The sequence below is a fragment of the Anas platyrhynchos genome, chromosome 3 (genome assembly GCF_047663525.1).
Source record: "Anas platyrhynchos isolate ZD024472 breed Pekin duck chromosome 3, IASCAAS_PekinDuck_T2T, whole genome shotgun sequence".
NCBI classification, from domain to species: Eukaryota; Metazoa; Chordata; class Aves; order Anseriformes; family Anatidae; genus Anas; species Anas platyrhynchos.
Genome location: NC_092589.1, coordinates 5,425,094 through 5,445,955, shown reverse-complemented (window position 1 = coordinate 5,445,955; position 20,862 = coordinate 5,425,094). Strand labels below are relative to the sequence as shown.

Here is a 20,862-nt window from a genome sequence, read left to right as displayed (position 1 = left end):
TACACCTCTAATTAAAAAGGAGACAATTTAAAATGTATTAGCCTGTTACACCTCTAATTAAAAATATAATGGACTGCAGAAAAGGCTACAACCTAGACTGATTTGGGGTTGCAGGTGCTGTGTGTTTGCAGATTAAAAACATGTTGGTATGGTCTTTAAGCCAGAAACTAAACCTTCCTACTGCCAGGAAGCCTCAATCACTGCTCATACCTTAAGAAGCCTCTGGCTTTATTATTATTCCTTTTAGGAAAAAAAAAAAAATAGTGACTTGTTGTGGATGCCAGGCTTTCTCCTAGTGAGTTTTGTGTCATGCTGGAAGCCAATCCAGATCTGACTGTATCCAAATTCATCTTGAAAAATTTTTGTTTGAAAGAGAATCGAAGCAGTAGTATGTAGTCCCTTATCTCTGAAGTGAGTAAAGAAGCTTTTAAGAATAGCACAAATTTAGTGTGTTTGAATAATCTAAGAAATATGTGAAGTTTCTCAAACACAAATTGCATGTAGTACCTGGAATGATTTTACTCCTTTTTCCTCCCTAACTGTTGAAAGTAAAAGCAGTAATGGAGGTTGCAAATTGGCTGGCTGCTGTGATTAGACATCACTTCCTCTGTGATATGAAAAACATAATTCTTTGACCTAATTTAAGTGTGCGGCACACATTGTGTCATACTCAAATACTTGGACACAAAAATCCTAGTTGGATAAGTTTTAAAGTTTTACCAAATTTCCTCCACCAAGTGCTGCCCTCCTAACAGCTGGGGAATTCGAAGAAGAATTCTTCCTTCATTTTAAGCAGATCAAAAAATCCTGGTGCAAATGTAAATAGTTGAGGTGGGAGAGGGTGCATATGAAGCAACAGTAATACTAAAAAAGCTTTTCCTTTATCTCATAATCACACTAGCTGAGTCCATGACAGTGCCTCAGGAAGGTAGATTCTTGACTATTAAACATTGGTAGGACTTGTTACCCTCACGTGGGTGCATAAATGTTGCTAGCATCTCTGGAGTCCATGGTGTGTGAGTCATGATCCAAATTTTCTCAGGTCTCAATGACATTTTGATTTCTGTTTGATACTTGCCAAGTTTTTTTCATAGAATGTATCTTCTTTTGCATCCTCCCTTTCCAAGGAATCCTGTCTTGTCATGTGCCTCCATGAAATACCATTTGTGTGTTATGCTGAATTACAGTACTTTGGAGATTTAACTGAGGCTTTCCATCTTTATGGTCACTCCATTCTTTTATACGTGATAAAATGATGGAGCCTACTGAGGAATAAAGGTTTATATAGCTGAAATATCACCTATCTAAACAATTCCTTCTTTTATTATGCACTCGTAAGAAGTTCATATGACTTTTACAGACTTGTCCAACTTTCTCCAGTGCTACAGAACTCACTTTTTCATCTTTTCTTATCCAAACACTGGTAGAGTGATGTTGCAGAACAAGTAGCCACTGAGCTGTTGAGTTCTTTTTTTCTGTCCTAAATGGAAATTTGAATCCTCCTTCATTCCACGGAGGCAGTTTATTGCTTTTTACAGTCTGTTGAGAAGAAGGAAGACCAGCAATGAATTTTTTTTTCTGGGCATTTCTCAACCCCATCTGCAACAGTAGATGGAAGAGTGTGTTATTAATTAGTTTTATAAAGATAAGAAACTTTGTGATATAATTTTGAGGTAAAGTTTGAGAGAGGTGGGAGTAATGATTTGTCCTCTTAGAGGAGGAATGCCATAATTCTCTCTAAATAAATTGTGTTTGATTGACTGCAGTTTTATCAAGACTTCTATTTCTTTAAACTGTTGTAGGAAAAAGGAGTGTCAAAATACTCCCAGGAAACTGTAGGACAATTTAATATCGCATTAAAATTATTCAGCATGAAATGTGAAATAATATCTCTTTCCCTATTTACTATCATGATAGCTTTTTCCATATGTATTTTTCAGTTCCCTCATATTGAGGCTGTGTATTCATGGAGATGATTTTCTTCTTTTCGCTTCCTGCCTGGGAATGTGCATGTCTTTTAGTCTTTTGGTGCAGGTCTACTTTTTCTTGTATAGACTTCTACAACTGTGTATCCAGTTTCTGCTGAAAGAGAACCATTTGTCCCAGCATGCTGGCCAAAGTGACTGGGCTAGTATGTAATAGTTTAAAAAAAAAAAAAAATGTTACTTAGGTCAGTGAGCAGATGCTTGGTTTGAACTCTGATGGGCCTTTCCATCAGTCTGGGTGATAAGTTGTGCAATAATCTTAGACTGCTTTTTATCTTTACACAAGAATGGTATAGTAAAAATGTCAAAATATCCAGATATCCAGTTCACTGATAAATATATTTTTAAAATACAAGTTTGAACCTTTTTGGCAGTTGCTGAAGCTACTCAGCAGAACGTATTTCAATACAACAATGTATTTTACAATGGTATTCATCTTCATTGTTGTGGGAAGCACAAATCAGTGACATCTTAAACAAAAAGTCAGTGATTATGTCATAAGTTTTAAAACTTATTTACATTTAGTATATACTTGCTACTTGCTTGGGTGCATTTACACTGTGTAAAACTGTCATGAAACAAAGGCAAATCATTGTAAATAACTCATTTTGTACCTGTTCCAGTACTCTTTTCTGTAGAAAATCAATTTCAGAATATGAACCAATATCCACTGAATTTTCCACAATAATAATATTGATAATAAAAGAGAACTTCATTGAAGAGAAAAGCAAATCAAGAGCATAAAAGTCTCATACTGTAAGAAACTGCAGAAATGGATCAAAGATTTGACAGGAAGTTTAATGTGTACATAAGTAGAGGCTGACAGGAACATGCTGTGCGTGTCAAAGGTTCCAGTGATGGAAAACTGAAACATAGCGCTCACTGACCACAGCATGAGCCTTGACACACATTGTAAATAACCCAAAGATATATGACTGCATTAAGCTGTAGACTGGTGTATTAACAGCAGTAAATCTAGAACAGCAGAAATGGTTGGCATATAGGACTTCCTCTGATTAATATTTGTAACAGACTAATAAGAGTATTGCAGACCTTTCAAGCTGTAATTCTTAAAATACTGTTAGAGTTTTCTTTTCTCTTGTAGAGTTGCATATGTGGATACTAGTCTTACTACAATCAAGCTAAAAGCTGAAGACTCCTGTGGTCGACAACATCTGATCACTCTGAAGTTAAATGCAAAGGTGAATTTATATGGGAGAAAATATTTTAAGGCTTCCTTGAAAAAGATGGATTTTTTAATTTATAAGGATTTCAGAGTTGGTTTGTTTGTTAGCATGTCTGTTGTGAGCATAATGTGTTTTTTGTGTCTTTTTTTTGAGAAATTATTTTATAAAAAGTAGAGTTTTCAGACTTTATCTGCATTGAAAATTTGTAATACATTATGCTTATTCCATAGGAATCTTTCTATATGAGGCTGTGCGTTATATGAAAAATCATTTATGATATTGCAATTATTTTTCTGTATCACAGACAAAACAACTTGGAGACTTTCATTCATTATTACTCAGTCCAGAGACTGAGCTTCTGACAAGAATAGAGGATCTTGGGTTTCTTTTTTAGCAAGTCTTACTGCTTCAGCTGTAGAGATTAAGGTTTATGGTAGACTGACTACAGAATTGAGGTTCTTATATTAAAAAAAAAAAAAAATATATATATATATTTAGTTTAAATAGCTGGCTGATTTTGACAATGTTTAGAAACCAAATCCATGGCATGTGTGGAAGCAGTAAAATTTTAATTTTTCCTGATACCTACAACAGAACTCAAACTGTAATATTTCTGTGTAGAATTTCTCATTTTAAGGCATGAATCTTTAACAGATATCCAGTCTGTATAATGACAATTGTATGGTGATTGCTGTTATCTTCAGTTTAGGGAAAAAAGTGGATCCAAACACTACCTAAATATTGGATTTTGGAACTACCCTTGATCCATCCTGTGGAACGGATCTTGAAGGGATGAGGACTGGGCATTGTGTTGTGAAATTAAATTTCACCTTCACAGACTTCCTATTTTCCTTGGAAAAATGGGAAAACAGGAGTTTTTTAGTTTTATATAAGACAAGTTATTTTACCTTAGAGGGAAAAAGGAACTGCCAGGGAAATGTGGTTGCAGAAAAGGACTTTTTTTTTTAAAGTATACTTAAAATATAATGTGTGTATATTTACGCATACAGAGTAGTGAATTAAATAATTTGCTAGTCGTTTAGTTGTTCAATACATTATGTTAATAAATGATGGAAAATATATGCCAAGAAATGAAATTGTGGTCGATTTAGTATGCAGGAAGAAAAACCAGACTGTATTGTCATCGTTTAGAAGGGAGCTGCTATCCCCATACTTAGTATGATATTAGAAATGAAATGCAGCCTGTTGCCCCTAAGCTTTTTCTTAAGTTTATTGTGACTGAAGTTAAGTGAAATACTTTTAACTGTTTATAAATATAGACGTGCAGAAACAAAATACAGTCTAATACCCATTTTTACCAGGTAGCTCAAACACTATTACATGTTGGTTGGATCTGTTTATCATTAATTCATCATTGTTCCGTAAGGAGAATTGAGATTACCTCTTTTCTGTTCTTCTTAAAATTTGCACATTTTCTTTATAGTAATAAAATCTGTTGAAGTTGAGACTCGTAATAGCAGAAAAAAGTACCTTCTATCAACTAAAGATACAGTATAATAAAAAGACTAGATTATCCAACTTGTCTGCTGTTACAAGTAATCATCAATCTTTTCTTTTTTCCCAAGTGAATTTTATGATGAAAGGATCAATTGTTTGTCCTTTTTAAACTGTCTGGCATTTAAACTTGCCACAAGAGAAAATTTATATGTGAAACGTGGTTTTGTTGACATGGGGATTTGATTTTCCTTGATATATGTATTTCATTCATTTGAAAAAACTTCAAAGTATTTTTTTAAGTGTTTTCTTTTGATAACATGCTTTAACAAAATTATGCTTATTATTGTTATGCTGTTTCTTTGACTAAGGTTAGTAAGAGAGCTAAACCTCTCCCCCGAGCATATGTTGCTGGCTCTTGTATGTGTTCTGGCAGATTGGTTCGTTCAGCCTTGTCCTTGTGGATGCCATACAATAAAAGGAGTTTGTAAGCATGCTGATGATAATTTCAAGAAAAGTCTATAAGTGATTTAATAAGTTATTTTTCATAAAGTTATGTATTCAGGTATTCCCCTAAATATCTCTTCACTATCATTCTTAGTGGTTTGCATGTGTTTTGAGGACTTTTCTTATGCTTTGTCAAATGTTTACACTTGTTGTATGAATGTGCTTTGTGTTAGGAATTGTCCTTTAAAACACTTGCTCTCTATAATCTGCATTTGTAAAGTATCTAGGAAACTTGGTGCCATCAAAGTAAATCTGGAGGAATTGAGAGTATCTTATCATAGGTATATTTATCAAGTCATCTGCTATGAAGTATTGACTTCTGTAAATTAATAGGACTGTCATAAGAGGATATATTGTCTAATTCTCAGTTTACAGTTTCTGAAATAGTTTTCAGTTTAGTTTGGCTGAAAATGTCTGTTGCGGAAATCTTTCTCCATTCACAGTTTAATTCATAATCTAGAGAAGTTGTCTGAAAACGAAGTGTGCATTTTTGCAAGGTATGAAACCAAGTACATTTGTTTTATTTGTCAGATTTCCTTTTGCATTGCACGAGAAACTCATATTTTAATTCTTGGAAGTGGGTTGGGTGCTTGCCATTTCAGATCCCAAGAACTCTAATAGCCTCTGCAATAATTTGCATGCCATGTAGTAAATGAGATGCTTTGATGGTAATTAAGTGAATGGTTTGGCGAGGGTTATCGAAAATATTTTTTCTAGATAAATTCAGCTGCATGCTCAAAAATACAGAATATAAATCTTTGCTTTAATAATTGCTTAAATTGGTTTGAAGAATAATAGGATGATTTATAACATGCAAATTTAAATGCAACTGTAATGGCACATTATGCCATTGATATGCTCTGGTATACTGTTTTAAAATACTGTCTTCTGGGGAGTCACTTGCCTTGTTTTATACAGGATTTCACCCTGCGTGGTCTAAAAGCATTACACTAGACATGTGTACAGAATCACTATTGCATGGTGCTTGGCAATTAGCTGGTGCACATTACAATATTACAGTGTTAAGGAAAATTTGACTAAGAATGCAGATAAGGTGCCGTAGGTATTTAAAAAAAATAATAATAAAACATTTGTAGAATATGTTAGCAACTACTTGTTCAAAGGCATCTGACAAAAGAGTACATAAATGAATTTACTTATCAAGAAAGTAAGAACATACTTGGCTAATGCTGCTGGTATTTTAACTTGGGTAGTTCTAAAACTAATCCTACAGAGAAATTGGTCTGTCTTAGTTTGTTCTAGGCATACTTTTATGTATTGAAAACAGGTTTATTTTTATGCAAGCACTGAAGTATTTCATGAAAAATAATACCAACGTTACAGTAAAAGAAACTGTAATAGCTTTTGTGGCTGTACGTTTCTAAATTGTAACTGCCTCCTGTCCAAATTAGTTGTTTCAGCTCTCTTGCTCTGTCACTGTTATTTAACTTGTCTGCCACCAATCTGATAAAATAGTAAATATTCAGGTAGTGAAGTTGTCTTCAGAAAGTGGATATCTAACAAAAAACAGAAATGAAGTTGTACTAAAAAAATGCATGTTTAAACAAATTTCTGTGGAATGCATAAATCCACCAGACTATTATTAAAATCAAGAGAAGAATGGATGCTCTGGGGAAGCTATGTCTTTTTTGCTCCTTGCCATAGAGGGCAATTGGAAAGTAATTACTGTGGAATTACACTGTATATAAAATGAAGAAACTTTTATAAGATTCCAGTAATTGTCAGGTGTCTGGTATATAATGACATTATCTATACATAGAAATTTATTTTGGGTAGAGAATGGTTATGGGAGGCAGCATAGCTAAACTTAACTTCTTTGTTTTTATTTCTGAGGAAGTTGGGGCTTTTTTCATATTTCTCCCCAAGTAAGATTTTCTATAACGTTCTCTTGCTTTGTCAGTTTATGCAATACTAATACAATTTTTATAACGCTACTGTGTCTGTCATTGGTACAATTTGAAAGGTCACATAGGACTAAAAGAGGGAATTTCTCAGATGAATAAGATTTTGTATAGGTGTTATTTTTAAAAGACACAGTTTGTTTGTACCTAGATGGTTCTTTCCTTTGCTGCTTTCGTTTTCAGAAAATACTTTTTCTCCACAGGGTTGATATTGGGATAATGAACTGTAATATTTTTACACGTGTAATGAATGGTAAATGGTTATTGTTGGATTTATCAAACCTTTTATTTTTGTAGCTTTGATTTGCTTAACAGAACTATTTGTTCTTTTCCTAATGGATGCCTTTTAATTTGGGGCAGGCAGAGTGAGGGACCTGTTAGTTTTAATTTTGTGTGTATGTTCATTCATCTTTTTCTAAAAAGTTTTGTGCTTATTTTGCTTTAAGTTTCGAAAGAAAAAAAAAGCGTTCCAATCAGAACAAATATTCTAGTTCTAATTATTGACTCATTAAGGGCTTTTTTGTTGTCGTTGTTTTAAACTTTTATATCCACTACAGGTAATTGAGGAACAAGAATGTTGCATGGGTAACATTAAGCTTCTATTAAAAAGATGCCGTCAAGATATCAGGAAACATTTAAAATTTTTTTTTTAGTATTTGGTCTTTTTAATTTTAAGTTCTTTTTTAATATATCTTTGCAAACACTGAACACAGGAAACTGTGATTCTCCTGCCACTATTAAAATCTGTTGTAAAAAAAAAAAACTGTTTACATGTAGTTTTCTTTAAATGATAATTATCATTTATAACTATTTCTGAAAATTCCTTGCATATTTTTCCTTTGAGAGCCAAGTTCGCAAGATGCTCAAAGTGCTCATATTTCATTATCATATTTGGCAGCTGAGTATTGGTCTGACTTTAAATCACATTTTAAAAAAGAACTGTATTTTTCTTCTGTCCCTCAGTATCCAACAGAACCTCCAGATTGCCTTGTGGATTTTCCTGTTCAGTTTGCTATTTCCTGGATGCCACAGGTAAATTGCTATACTATGCATCCTTCTTTAGTAATTATGATACGTATGCGAAGGTAGGTGGCAATGATGTGTTGGACTTTGTAGCTCCAGATTTTTTTCCCTATGTGTTTCCCCTTCATACCTGCTTATGTAAAATTGAACTCCATATTCCTTCTGATACTGTTTTTAGTATTTTCCTTGCCATATAGATATACCTTGCATGTTTTATACTTTGCACTCATATTGGCTGTTTTTCTCATAAGCTGTTCATACAGATGAAAATTCATATCTTTAGAAATTATATTGGGTAAATATATGCACAATAAACTTTTTATATAGAAAGAAGCACCTTCTAAAGCTGACAGCCTTTTAGAAAATTGCCAGTCCCCCAGTTCATTATCCTATATAGTTTCCATGATGTAATAAAACTTCTTCAGTTATAGTCAAAAGAACAACAAGAAAATACTTAATAGAATTCCAATTTCATAGTTTAACAGTTACTGTCAATACAGAGAACCAAGAGCCATTGTCTTTTTTTAATCTTTTTCTTTATTTCATTTATTTCTCTTCCTTAATAGAGCATGTGTACTTGATTAAATGGATTTAAATGTGACCACTTAGTTGTAAGTTAATTTGAATTATCTGTAGAAAATAGTTGATGTTTAATTTCATTTAGTTCAGGAAAATAGATTTTATATAAGTGATGGTATTTCATAAATCTAACTCTTGTGAGGATTTCTGACCATCAATAAAGCTTGCCTTGGTGCTATTAAATTTATATAGGGAACATGGTTGAAAATTTTGCATCAGAATAATTTTAAGATGAGCATATAATTTTTACTGCAAAGCTCAAGGTTTTGTGTATCACCTTAGATCCTTCAGTTTGAGAGCTTGAGGAAATAATTTCAAGAATGAACCATTGCAAATGAAAAATGTGCTTATTGTCGTGTGTCATTTTAGTTTTTGATTCTGTGCTATGGTTTTGAATGATTTAAATAGATACTGTTTTTCCCTTAGATTGTACTGGATTTCATGTACTACAGGCAGGATTTCAAGTACTGTTTCTTACCTCCAGTGTTATCCATATATCTAATATTATTTTATTAATTTTTATATCAATGCAATATATGTTGCCTCAAATTAACAACACTTCAAATATCCTTGACAGTTGTTGCTGCTCTGAGTTTACTGTTAGTAATTTTGAAGCTACCGGCTGGATTTATGTCTTAATAAAATGTTCTTGAAAAACATAATATGAAGCAGCATTCTTTGACAAGTTAAAGATGTAAGCAAATACATTAATATTGACACTATAAGAAAGTAAAAATCTACGGTTAAAAAATGTGGCATTCCAGAGCTTGATATCTTAAAATCTTTATGCAGTTAGAATTACCTATGGGTAATGTGTTTGAAAACACAAACAATAGATGTAGGTATGTAACTGAAGACATGTTCTGAAATCATAGGATACAAATTCCAGCTGCAGATAATCTGCTATAATGTGGGACCAAATACCAACAACCTGTACATTATGTTGATAATCTTGTTTCAGTTGTCCAGTCCTTTTTCAAAATTAACCCTGTATGTGAGTGACGTGAACCCAACACTTATGGAAAAAAAAATAGTTGTAACAATTACATTTCATACGCTATTTAAATTTGTTTTTATTCTTAAAATGCATGGAAATCATTATAGTGAGCAATCTTCATGCCATGGTAAAATAAGGGTTAAACTTGGATAAAGCAATTTAGCATGTCCTCAAGTGGTTGATTTTTTTTTTTTTTTTTTTTTGTTCCTAAAGGGGAAACAGAACACACTATACGTATCTTCCAGTAAAATAACATGAAGTTTTGATGGGTCTTTATTTTTAATATTTGTTGGTCATCTTTAAGGTAAAGATTGACAAGGCTTAACTGGAATTGTGCAATTGCACTATTATAATATAAACTCCTGTGAAAGAAAGTATAAATAGATTTCAGGTAATTGATTTTTTTTTTTTTTCCCCCTGCTGTTGCCTATTTCAGGTTCTTTTCAGTGCTCATGGACTTTAAACTTGAGGGGTTGTTGGGTGTCTCTTTTTTTTTTTTTTTTTGGTATAATAATAGACATGGCTTTATGGCATCCATATTAAAAATGGGTAATTTTCCTTATGGTCCCTGTCTTCCTGCTGGGTTGATAATGTTTTGATGTATTTTTCTTTTGCTCTGATGAGAGGTCTGCTGCTGCTGCTCTGACATATTCATTTGGATGAATAATTATAACTTGCACAATGTCAAGCTGAAGATGGTAGGGTTTTGTGCGTCATGACAAGCCTAGTAGCCAGTGCAGGTGTCTCACAGCATGATCAGCAACAGCCAGTGTATTCTGGCTCAGAGGAGACATTTTAGAGTAGTAAGAAATCAGCACCAAGGGCAATGCTGCTGCTGCTGCTGCTACTGTTATAAGTGCCAAATAAATGCAGAGTGCTTCTCAATGACAAGTGCAAGAACATCTACTTATTTCAGTTACATTCTTTTTCTAAATAACCAGATAAATGTGCTGTCTAGAGATTTTAGCATAAACGGTAAGCATGGTTCTGCAGTTTCAGAGCATCTATATTCTGCTGCCCTCACATCAGGGTATTGTTTCTATACTGACCACTGCCCACCTGGTTTGCTACATGAAGGTCAGGAGAGTGGAAATTAATGACTAATGAGGTCATGCAGCCAGCCAGCCAGCAATGAAACAGTAATACAAGATTCAGAAGGTATAGTGATACGAATGAGATTATTCTTTAGTTATTTTGATGGAAACACAGTAGAATGTATCATAATTGCTTTTTTTTTCTTTTAGCAAAAGAGCTTCACAGACCTCAGTTTTCTATGTATCTATCAATACAAAAAATGGAGATGGTTGACAAGTCACTTTATAAAGATTTGAGAGTGCTGTGTCTCAGTTGGATTTGTGCTAAAAAGGAGGAAAATTGCTAAATTTCAATTTATAAGTAATAAATAGTAGTCCAAACAAATCTAAAGAATCATACATTGCTTAGATAATATAGGCGATCCCTTTGCCAGCCAAACACTGTTCACTTTATTAAATTTTATTTTATCTGTGAATGCATAGAACACCTAAAGTTTAGGCTGCTTTACATTTCCCATTAGGACGCTTTCCAGTTATTTTAATTTTGCTGGATTCCTAAGGATAAGCAAATTTTGTGCTAGGAAGAATTAGCAAAAAACAACCAAACAAAAAAAAATCCACCAAACCTCACGGTAAAGATAAATCATATTTGTATATTTTTTAAACACAAGTTTTATTAAAATGCACTGTGTTTATCTTAATTTGAACATTCTTACTACCATTTGGTTAGAATTCAATCCATCCAGGATTTGGAATGGGTGTTTAAAGTTTGGCAAGAATGTTACCATGTATCATGTAGCACTTCTTTAAAGTTATTGGCTCTATAAATAAGAACGAAGAGTAGAGTGACTTTTTTTTCCTGTTCCTTCTTATTCATTTGATTGAAGGGAAGAGTGTAATTTAACTCTACGTGATTGATAAACTGAGTCTTACAGAGCAGTGGTTGTAAACTTGGGGAAAGTGTTTGAATTAGAATAAACTAAAAGAAAGAATTAGCACGAGGACCAGTGATGAGATGGAGATGAGAGTACAGAGGACAGGATAGGGAACAAAACCACTGCAGAACTACATGACACTTCACTGGTAGAAGAGAAGTTATTAGGATGAGGCCAGTCTGCAGACGCCGAAAGGACAAAGCTTAGGGGTAAGAGAAGCAGCAATAGAATATGTTGCCTTCTAGGTAGGTCCAGGATATCCGATTTTTACTGACCAGAATAAGTGCTTCATCTCCTACCAGCTGTTGAAATAAATGGAGGATACGTATAGTCTGATAGGACAAATAGTAAAAGTATGGTCAGTTTTCTAAAACTGCTAGGGAACCACGTGAAAGTCAGTATGTTTACATGTCTGCTTTCCTGTAAAATAACCAATTTAGTTAGGCCAGTGTCTACACCTACCTGTTTTCAGATGTTAAGAACATAGAATCGTGGCCCTATAAATTAACACTGAATTGTTCAGTCCAAAGGATCGTATTGGTGCATTGTGTAGCAGTATATATCAGATTTTTGTCTCACAGAGCCTAGTATAACTAAAACTTTGAAGCTGGATATATGCTTTGTTGAGAGAAAACTGACTGCTGACTCACACTGCATTCCTATCATAAGTCATCACTGATTGTATTATTTGTTTTCTATACTCACAACTTGATATGTGAAAAATCTAGAGAAGTGTTGAGTGTTTGCAGCTATGACTATGGTCACTGGAGGTGATGCTTTAATGCAAAGAATCCTTTAAAGCCTGCTGAAGGGATTTCAAGCTGAGTATTCCAAACTAAGGTTTTCTCAATTTCTTATTTTTCTGTATGGAAACTCAGAGCGAGGTTTTCTAATTTTGCATTTTGCTGGTAAAATCAGTAATGTTTTTGGGCTGCTCAGTTTCTGTGGTGGTCATTAAAGAGAGCTGAAGGGAGCTGGATCATTAAGTCATGCAGTATCCCTCTGCCAAAAACTGACCAGGCTCCCACATGAAAGTAATGGGGTGTCCTGGGACTGGAAGGCATTGCCAGGACCTCAGTGCTGCGAGGGAGAGGAACCCAGCTCTAGCTGTTGGCTTTGTGTGAGTTCACATTTGATGGGCCTTCCACCCGCTCTAGCTCTAGCTCCCTTGTACAGCTACTGTAATATAACTGTGGATAATAATCACATCCCCTCTTACGCTGCTTTGCTAGTCAAAGCAAGCGTAATGATGGACTCTCTATTCTTTGTCTGAGAAATGTTTTGTGTTGGATCTGATTTGTTCGTAGGTTAAGGCAGGAAGGGACGGTTCCTCTGGAACCTCTTTCTCAAGCCGGGTACCCGGAGCAGGCTGCCCAGGACCATGTCCGGGTGGAAATATCTGTTTTCTTGGGAAGATCTGGTCAGAACCCTGTGCAGTGTTTCAGCTTGAACTGTGCATTCACTAGTGCCTTCTGTGCTGACTTCAGAAATCCCCTGTCACCCTACAGACTGAGGGAGCATAGCTGCAAAGGGATCACTTTCCAGCCAGTGCAACAGATGTAGGCAATCCCATAGAAAGAAATAACATGGTTCAGTTAGAAAAGACTGTGATATCCACTTGCACAACAAACTACGTTTAGGTTTTGTGACTATTCTCATGCTGGTAATAGTCCTAACCTCTGCTAGCTACTAATTACTGCTCGTGTGGGAAACGGATGTCAGTGCCTCAGTAGTTAGAAGTAACATGCAAGGTTTATATTAGACATTAAAATTATCTTCATTTTGTTTTAAGCTGTTGTGAAAGATTAAACTGCCACAATGTTCTTTCTGTTTTTATACTGTATGTTTTGCCTGATGGCCATGGAAACCTAATAATTACAGAGGATGGTGTGACTAGTTTAGTTTTGCTAGTGATTTTTAGAGTCAGGTGGGTAGCCAGTGATGACATCCTGAAGTATGAATGTCTTATTTTTCAAAGAATATTTTACATATTTCATACAAATTCTAATGCACTTGTACAAAGGTTACCAAGAAACAGAGAGTTTGTGCTGTGTGATATTATTAATGACTATCTTGGTGATGTGTAGATAAAAATAAATAAGTAAAAAAGCATGATAGTATTTTAGAAAAGAGTGTTGAGCAATGACCAAAGATCAGTTGGTTAATCGAATAAAAAGATAAAAAGGAATGTTATAGTTTTCATGGTTTGCATGACAAACATGTGATGTATTTAAATAACTATAGATGCATTTATGTATATAGCAGGAGACAGCTGGCTACATCAATGAAGCATGCAAATAAGATCAAATGAACAGTGCATTTAAAAAAAAGATTTAACTACCTTTTTAAGGAACATCATTGAAAAATTACAATTAGTATTAAAATTAATTGGATTTTAAAACTTATCTGTGGGTTATAATCCCTTGATGTTTCTTTTTTCTAGTGAAACCCTTTGAATTCCCAGAAGATAAAGATAAAAATGATTATTAGAGGATTTATCTGTATGTGATATAGAAAAATGTAAAAAATCAAAATGGAAAGCAACTGTTGCAAGTACCAGAAAATTATGCTATTAATTTAAGTGTCATCAGAGCACAAAAGATCACATTTCAGGACTGTGTGAAAATTATTAAAATACTGGAAATAATAGTACTTAAGATGAAGATATTATACTCTAAGATGTGGTTAAGTGACTGACACTATTATATCACTTCAGGTATTATAAAAGTAACAAAATGCTTTTAAAGATAATAAGCGTTACATTTTGAGATTGGCAGTATTCACACTTTTCTGCTTAAGTGCTTTCCTACTTTAATTTAATAACAGCAGGAAAAAAATGTAGCATTTTATTTCTAAGCTGCACCATTTCTTTCTAGAATATGTATGCATAAAATATAAAAACTTACTACGTATAAAAATCATATTTTTCCGATGGAGAAATATATATATATATATAATTACTTCTTTCTGTCCAGGTGAGAAAGGTAGAACATAATCATTAAATATTAAAGGAGAAAATTTCATGTTTATTTCGTGTTACTGTTATTTGTAGAAAAATACCTCTTCAGAACTGATCGTTTAATTTTCTTTTTTTTTTTCTCCCTACTTGATCTCCCTTCAGTGTCTTCTTTTACCATTTTTTTGACACCTTCACTTTTTCCTGTTGTAGCTTCATCTATCCGTGTGAAGCCTTGTTTTGACTGCTTGGTCTTCTCCCACTGGTCTGTTCGTGACACTTCCAAATTCCTCCACTCATTCCATTTTACATCAGACTCTAGCTTACGTCAGCTCAAACCTGTATGGAGTTTTACTCCAAATAAAACTCATCTCTTGCCTCCTTGCTTTCTTCACCTCTTCTTGGTTCCATAAATTCAACTTCATGTTTTGTACCTCTAGGCATCTGCATTGTAAAAGGTGTTAACTTGACTGCTGAGTGTTTTCTCTACTTGAAGAAGCCATTTCCTGTAGAAATAATTACTTATTTTTTGCTCAGTGATGTTTAAAAGACTTTTTTTTTGCATTGCTGTTCTGTCTGTTGTCCTGTATAATCACAGATTTTTTGATTCCATCTAATCCACTCTCAAATATTGAAATCCCTTGAGTGTAATCCTCTGATTATTGCATGGTTTCTCCTTCTCTTACCATATTTACATGGTTTGAAATCTAATGTTAAGTACCTGGCTTAATGCTGTTTAATTCTGAGACCTTTACGATGTTATTTGGCTATATATCATAGCTTTTTTTTTTTTCCCAATCTACCTTAGTGGGCATTTCTTTGTGTTACATCATGTTGCTCAGATGAAGCAGGGACAAACTATCATAATATTAGAAGTGTAATGGTAGATGATGCTGATTTTTACTTAAGCTTTACAGTAGTTTGTTACAAGTTATAATGGAAAGGAATAGTTGTTACCATTTTTTAGAAAAGTTTCCTTAAAAAGGGAGTCTAAAATACTTTCAAATCCAACTATAATGTATGTATATCATGTGTTAGAATTACCAGGATTAGAGAAATTATTTGTACTCAGGATACAGATACACCTAATTTGTGGTGTTTCGATTAAAAGAAAAAAAAAAAGCATTATTATATAAGGTTCAACATTTTTGCTAACATACTATAATTGGATGGATGCTAGATTTTAACTCTTGTTAAATTACCTACAGGTTTTTTGTTTGTTTGTTTGTTTTAATATTCTGTATATCCATAGGTAGAAACTATATATTATGTTTAAATTTCTTCTTTTCATAGAACTCCTTAATAGACATCCATAATCAGTTCCTGGCAGCGTTAGAATCACTGAAAGAATTCTGGGATGCCATGGATGAAATTGATGGAAAGACATGGGTGCTTGAGCCAGAAAATCCCACACGGAGTGCTACAACAAGAAGAATTGCAATAGGTACAAAAAGATTTGAAGGAATCACATGGATTTTAGAAGTAAAACTCAGGCTGTTATTTGCTCTGCTTATCTAATCAGGTTACGTAAACTAAAAGTAGGACTTAAATACAAAGTTAAGAGTTGTGTTTTTTAAAAACAAACAAAAACCCACATTCTATCTGAATACAGAGCCTGCTTAGGAAATTGTTACAACTTTATGGTGTTCAATATAAAGTAAAAATTCTGCAGGAAAATATTGTGTATCTGCAACTTATGAGCACCTAGCTAGAAAAAATGAAGACTTGTGTGACACCTCTAGGAAATTTAGTATTTGTAAAAATAGAGCTTAAAAGAAGCCCTTGTCTCATTCACAAATTCCAGCATTTAGACAGACTTACTATATTAGATGGATCCTGTCCAGGAAGAGTGAAAGGAGAATTAGAAGGAAGTCCAAAGGCAAAAAAGCTAGGAAGGTGGGTTAGGTAAAGAGTGAGGTGGAGAGATTTACTACATTGATTTTGCTGCTTAAACTCCTTAATACTGGCTTTGCTCTTGTCTTTTTGACTATAAAAGATGATGAGGAATTAATAACATTTACATCTCTATTACCTTTAAAACATCACTAATATTTCAAATTGACTATAACATTAATTTAATTTCATTATTCAAAAATAAAACTCTAAGTGTTAAAACTAGTCTGATTTTTTTAGTAAGTTGATATTTTTAATTATAGTCCACTGAAATTTAAATAGAAAAACTTTATACTGATGTTTTGTACAATTAATTTGGATACTTCTTAATTATTTGTAGTAATGAAAAAAAAGCCTGAAATAACTAATTTAAAACTTTTCTAAAATAGTTAATGTTTCAGTTTTTAAGTAGTTGATTGCAAAGAAAAGCTTCACATATGAATTGCTTTCTCTCATTTTAGGGAACAACGTTTCAGTGACCATAGAGGTAGATCCCAGGCATCCAAACATGCTCCCTGAGTGTTATTTTCTTGGAGCAGATCACGGTAAGCCAGCAGACACATGCTGTTCATTTCACTTTTAGAATCTGATCTCTGGTGTGCAGATACTAGTGCAAGCTATTCCGGGCTCCTGGGGTAAACTCTGCTTAAGCGGAGCTAGGAATTAGGCTATGTGCATAGGAGAATTTTACACAGTAGATGCTGTCGTTTTTTTTAACAGCCTAAATACCTGGCATGCTGCTTTGCACTGAGTGATGCTTTTCTCAAGTGCTTTCCTAACAGAATTCACAGGGAAATCTTTATCCTACAGATGATTACCCAACCATGTTTATATTTTAATATAATTTTCTTTATAAAAGAATCTACTACATATGTCCTAGTACTATGTGAACATATTTATCTTTTATTCTACTTCCCACAGTTTTTTGCCAACTTCTTATGGGGAAATAAATCATATCTTCAATAGTATGATATTTTAAAGGCTAGTATACCGATTTTTTAAAACTAAGGGCAATCATTGACTTAGGTGTCTCAAGTAATTAAAAAAAAAAAAAAAGCCAACAACAAAATACACCTTGCCCTTCAGTGCTGAAACATGAGGTAGAATTTGGCAGGGGACAGAAGAGGATCCTAAAGATACTATAATTATTTATGTACATTTTTTGTAGTGGTTAACCCTTTGAGAACTAAGCTGAACAACAACATGCACTTGTGGTAAGCATCTTTAGTAATACAGGTTTAAAACCAAAATGGTGTTTGCTGTTCTTCGTACTGACTTTTTTCTCCCTCTCTCCCATTTGCAGGGATCCTGAAATCAGTTTATTACAGAACTTGAAAGACGTCTTAGAAATTGATTTTCCATCTCGTGCAGTGCTAGAAGAAAACGTAAGTTGCTTTTTGTTAATGAACAGTTGTTATTTCTGAGTAAGTAAAATTTAAATGGTCATTTTATAACTGCCAGCAAAAATAAGAGACTTAGAAGAGAGGTAATTGGATTAATATATTGTCATAAGGACTTCTGAACTTCAAGCAACAATTGTCAGAGCTTGTTAACCTTTGATTAGAGGTGCACACTTTCCTGTGGCCTTCATAGCAGTAAGACGATTAATAACAGGCTTCACTATTAAAAGGGAAAGAGGAAGTTCCAGAGTAGCTAATGAGATGTGGAAAAATCCAAACATTCTGTTATGGATGTTGATGACTTAAGTTCTAATTAGGTAGAGCTGCTTAGAGGGGACAAGAGGCCATCCAAATACTGGTGCATTTCAAACAAACTTGGAATTAATTTTTGACAATGCTGTAACACTGGATTACTAGCTTGGCTTTCACTCGTGGAATTTTTAAAGTAATATCTGACTGCAAGGTTTTGTGTCTAAAGCCCAAATACAAATTGTGTTTGATGGAAAAAGAAATGGTAAGGCCCAAGAGCATGAAAAAACTTGTCAAACTAGATGTAATGCAGGGAGAAGATAAAATATATCCAAGCAGTCTTGTATGTCCAGCAACTACTCTAGCAGTTAAGACCATAATGTTGTAAACATGTTTAGTGATTCTAAATAACAAAAAATGCAAACCCAGAGCCAGATAGATGAAAATGTTTCTCTGTGTTCCATCCCTGGTTCTTCCTTTCCATTCTACTGTAAACTAACACGTGTGTTTTAAGGATTTTACTAAGGACTGTGGAATCTGCTATGCCTATCGACTTGATGGCACTACTCCAGATCAAGTATGTGATGATCCCCGATGTGGACAACCTTTTCATCAGGCTTGCCTGTATGAGGTAATTAATGGAACAAGCTTGTTTGTTAACACACTGACAGACCCTAACAAATAAGCATTTCACACCTCAAGTTTCAGACGAAGCAAAATCCCATAAGGATTGCTAGAAAAGCCACTGTGCTTTCTCTTGTGTTTTTGTGGTTATACAGACTGGCTTGGCATGCACCAGGTCAGATGTATATAAAATGAACTCTATTTGCAAAATCCTCTGTTAATAGACAGTTCTTAAATTTGATATGAAAGAAACGTGAATTTTAATTCACTTACTTGTGTTACAGTGGCTACAAGGTCTTCCTTCGAGCAGACAGAGTTTTAATGTCATCTTTGGTGAATGTCCATATTGTAACAAGGTAAGGAAATCCAGTGAAAATGAGTGATTGAATTAAGAGATGTATGCTAGCTTTGATAAAATCAAGCCATTGTAAAAAGGCTTTTGTAAAATACATTTTGCAGCTTTTATCTTCCCTTTACTCAGTGGGGTAAAGAGAGAATAGTTTAGACTCCCATGCAGTTAATGCATTGGTATTTAACTAAAGATCTTTGGAAACAGAAAAAAGATTTTATGATAACAAGTACTTTAGCAACACACTAGTTTTATAATAATCAAATACCACGCTGTTATCTTTAATGATACTTCTTTTAATGTTGCTGTAGCAAAAAATTAATTTCCAAAAAAATGAATCCTAACATTCATAGTACAAAACATCCCAAAAATAGTTTAGTGCATATGGAACTCTATTCAGTGCAGATTTGGAAAGTTTAGGGTAACTTGCTTTTAAAAGATGTATTTACATTATTATTTTAAAAATCTATTTTCCAAGCCCCTGACACTGAAATCTTCCATGAAGAAACTTTGAGAAAAACAGCATGATGGGAATACTGCTGCACTTAAACAGAAGACAATGAAACAGTTACATCAAGTAAAAGACAAAGAAAGCCATATTAGAAACAGAAGCGCAAGTATAGCTATACTGTAGTGGTATCTTTCTTCAGTAAATGCAAGTCTAAATATAGTTGATACAGAAAGACCAGGTTCTTGCAATGATACTGGATGATCTGTAGTAAACAGCTGATCTTGGTTGTTCTTTTTGAATTCTGAGAATGTTACTTGGGGGTAGAGTGGTGGTAATTCTCTTCCCGTGTCTTTCTGCAGGAAAAAAAAATAATTACAACCTTGGTATTTGAATGAATGAGATGTGAATCAGATTTAAAAAAAAAAAAAAAAAAAAAAAGATGCCAAAGATCAGGGTATTTAAATTATTCTGGAGAAAGCAATGCAATTCTGACAAACTCTTAACTCTTGGATTTGCAGATATATATTAAGTGTATAACATTAAGTATGGTTAAACACCATTTAAAGAGATAGACTCTCTCTTAATTAAGTGAACAGCTGAAAATCTTCTATATTTATTTTCCCAAAAATGTTAATATATTAAAAGTCTTTACAGTGTTCTTATTAATAAAGACCGGAAACCCAGCCAATACTCTGAAATTTGATTTGCTGTTTCAACTTGTGTAACTTTTTGCATTTTATAGTGAAGCTAAACTTCTCCTGGTTTATGATAGATGGCATAAATATCCTATTAGCATGTTCTCTGCTGCAGTTGGATAGGGTGGTTGGATTTTTAGGTCTGTGGAAGCAATGGCATCTTTAGCTTACCGTTTTGATTTTTATGTTTGAAATAAATCCATAAACACTACTATTTGTTTTGTCACGAATCCAGAACTTTAAATTTTACCTTTATTTTCCACTGTGTCTGAAAAATGTCTACCTTTGGTTTCCTCTCCGTGATCTCACTCACAATATATTATTTTTTGTGAATATATCCTGCTTAATTTCAACTATAGCAATATAGCTTTGTTGGTGAACATTTGTAATCTAATTTGTATTTTTCTATTAGAAATTTCCTGTCTTCATTATCAGCTGCCTTATTCCTCTTTCAGATTAGTGACAGACGTGAAAAAATGGGCACCCTCTGATAGACAGATACTATGGTGTCCGACATAACACTAGCTCATAAGTTTTTTCTTCTCTGGTTTTTGTTGTTTCCATATTCTTTTCTAGACATTACTTGTCTTTCACATTCTCTCTTTCCCAGTTTGCCAGATG

The 20,862-nt window shown here is 33.8% G+C and overlaps 2 protein-coding genes across 5 annotated transcripts in view; one reads left to right on the top strand and one right to left on the bottom strand.

Moving 5' to 3' along the window:
* The window catches only part of FANCL (FA complementation group L), a 29,788-nt gene extending 9,333 nt beyond the window's left edge, over window positions 1-20,455 (top strand). For all 3 annotated transcript variants that reach the window (XM_027453269.3, XM_027453267.3, XM_027453270.3), the window contains exons 6-14: window positions 3,091-3,187; window positions 8,020-8,088; window positions 15,874-16,024; window positions 16,935-17,018; window positions 17,642-17,687; window positions 17,777-17,858; window positions 18,637-18,753; window positions 19,031-19,102; window positions 19,574-20,455. In XM_027453269.3, the coding sequence (XP_027309070.1) occupies window positions 3,091-3,187; window positions 8,020-8,088; window positions 15,874-16,024; window positions 16,935-17,018; window positions 17,642-17,687; window positions 17,777-17,858; window positions 18,637-18,753; window positions 19,031-19,102; window positions 19,574-19,609 (754 nt within the window). In that variant the 3' untranslated portion in view covers window positions 19,610-20,455. The remainder of the gene's footprint in view (window positions 1-3,090; window positions 3,188-8,019; window positions 8,089-15,873; window positions 16,025-16,934; window positions 17,019-17,641; window positions 17,688-17,776; window positions 17,859-18,636; window positions 18,754-19,030; window positions 19,103-19,573) is intronic.
* Window positions 19,371-20,862, bottom strand: part of VRK2 (VRK serine/threonine kinase 2) — a 46,737-nt gene continuing 45,245 nt past the window's right edge. For both annotated transcript variants that reach the window (XM_013098795.4, XM_038176511.2), the window contains one exon: window positions 19,371-19,899. In XM_013098795.4, the coding sequence (XP_012954249.4) occupies window positions 19,669-19,899 (231 nt within the window). In that variant the 3' untranslated portion in view covers window positions 19,371-19,668. The remainder of the gene's footprint in view (window positions 19,900-20,862) is intronic.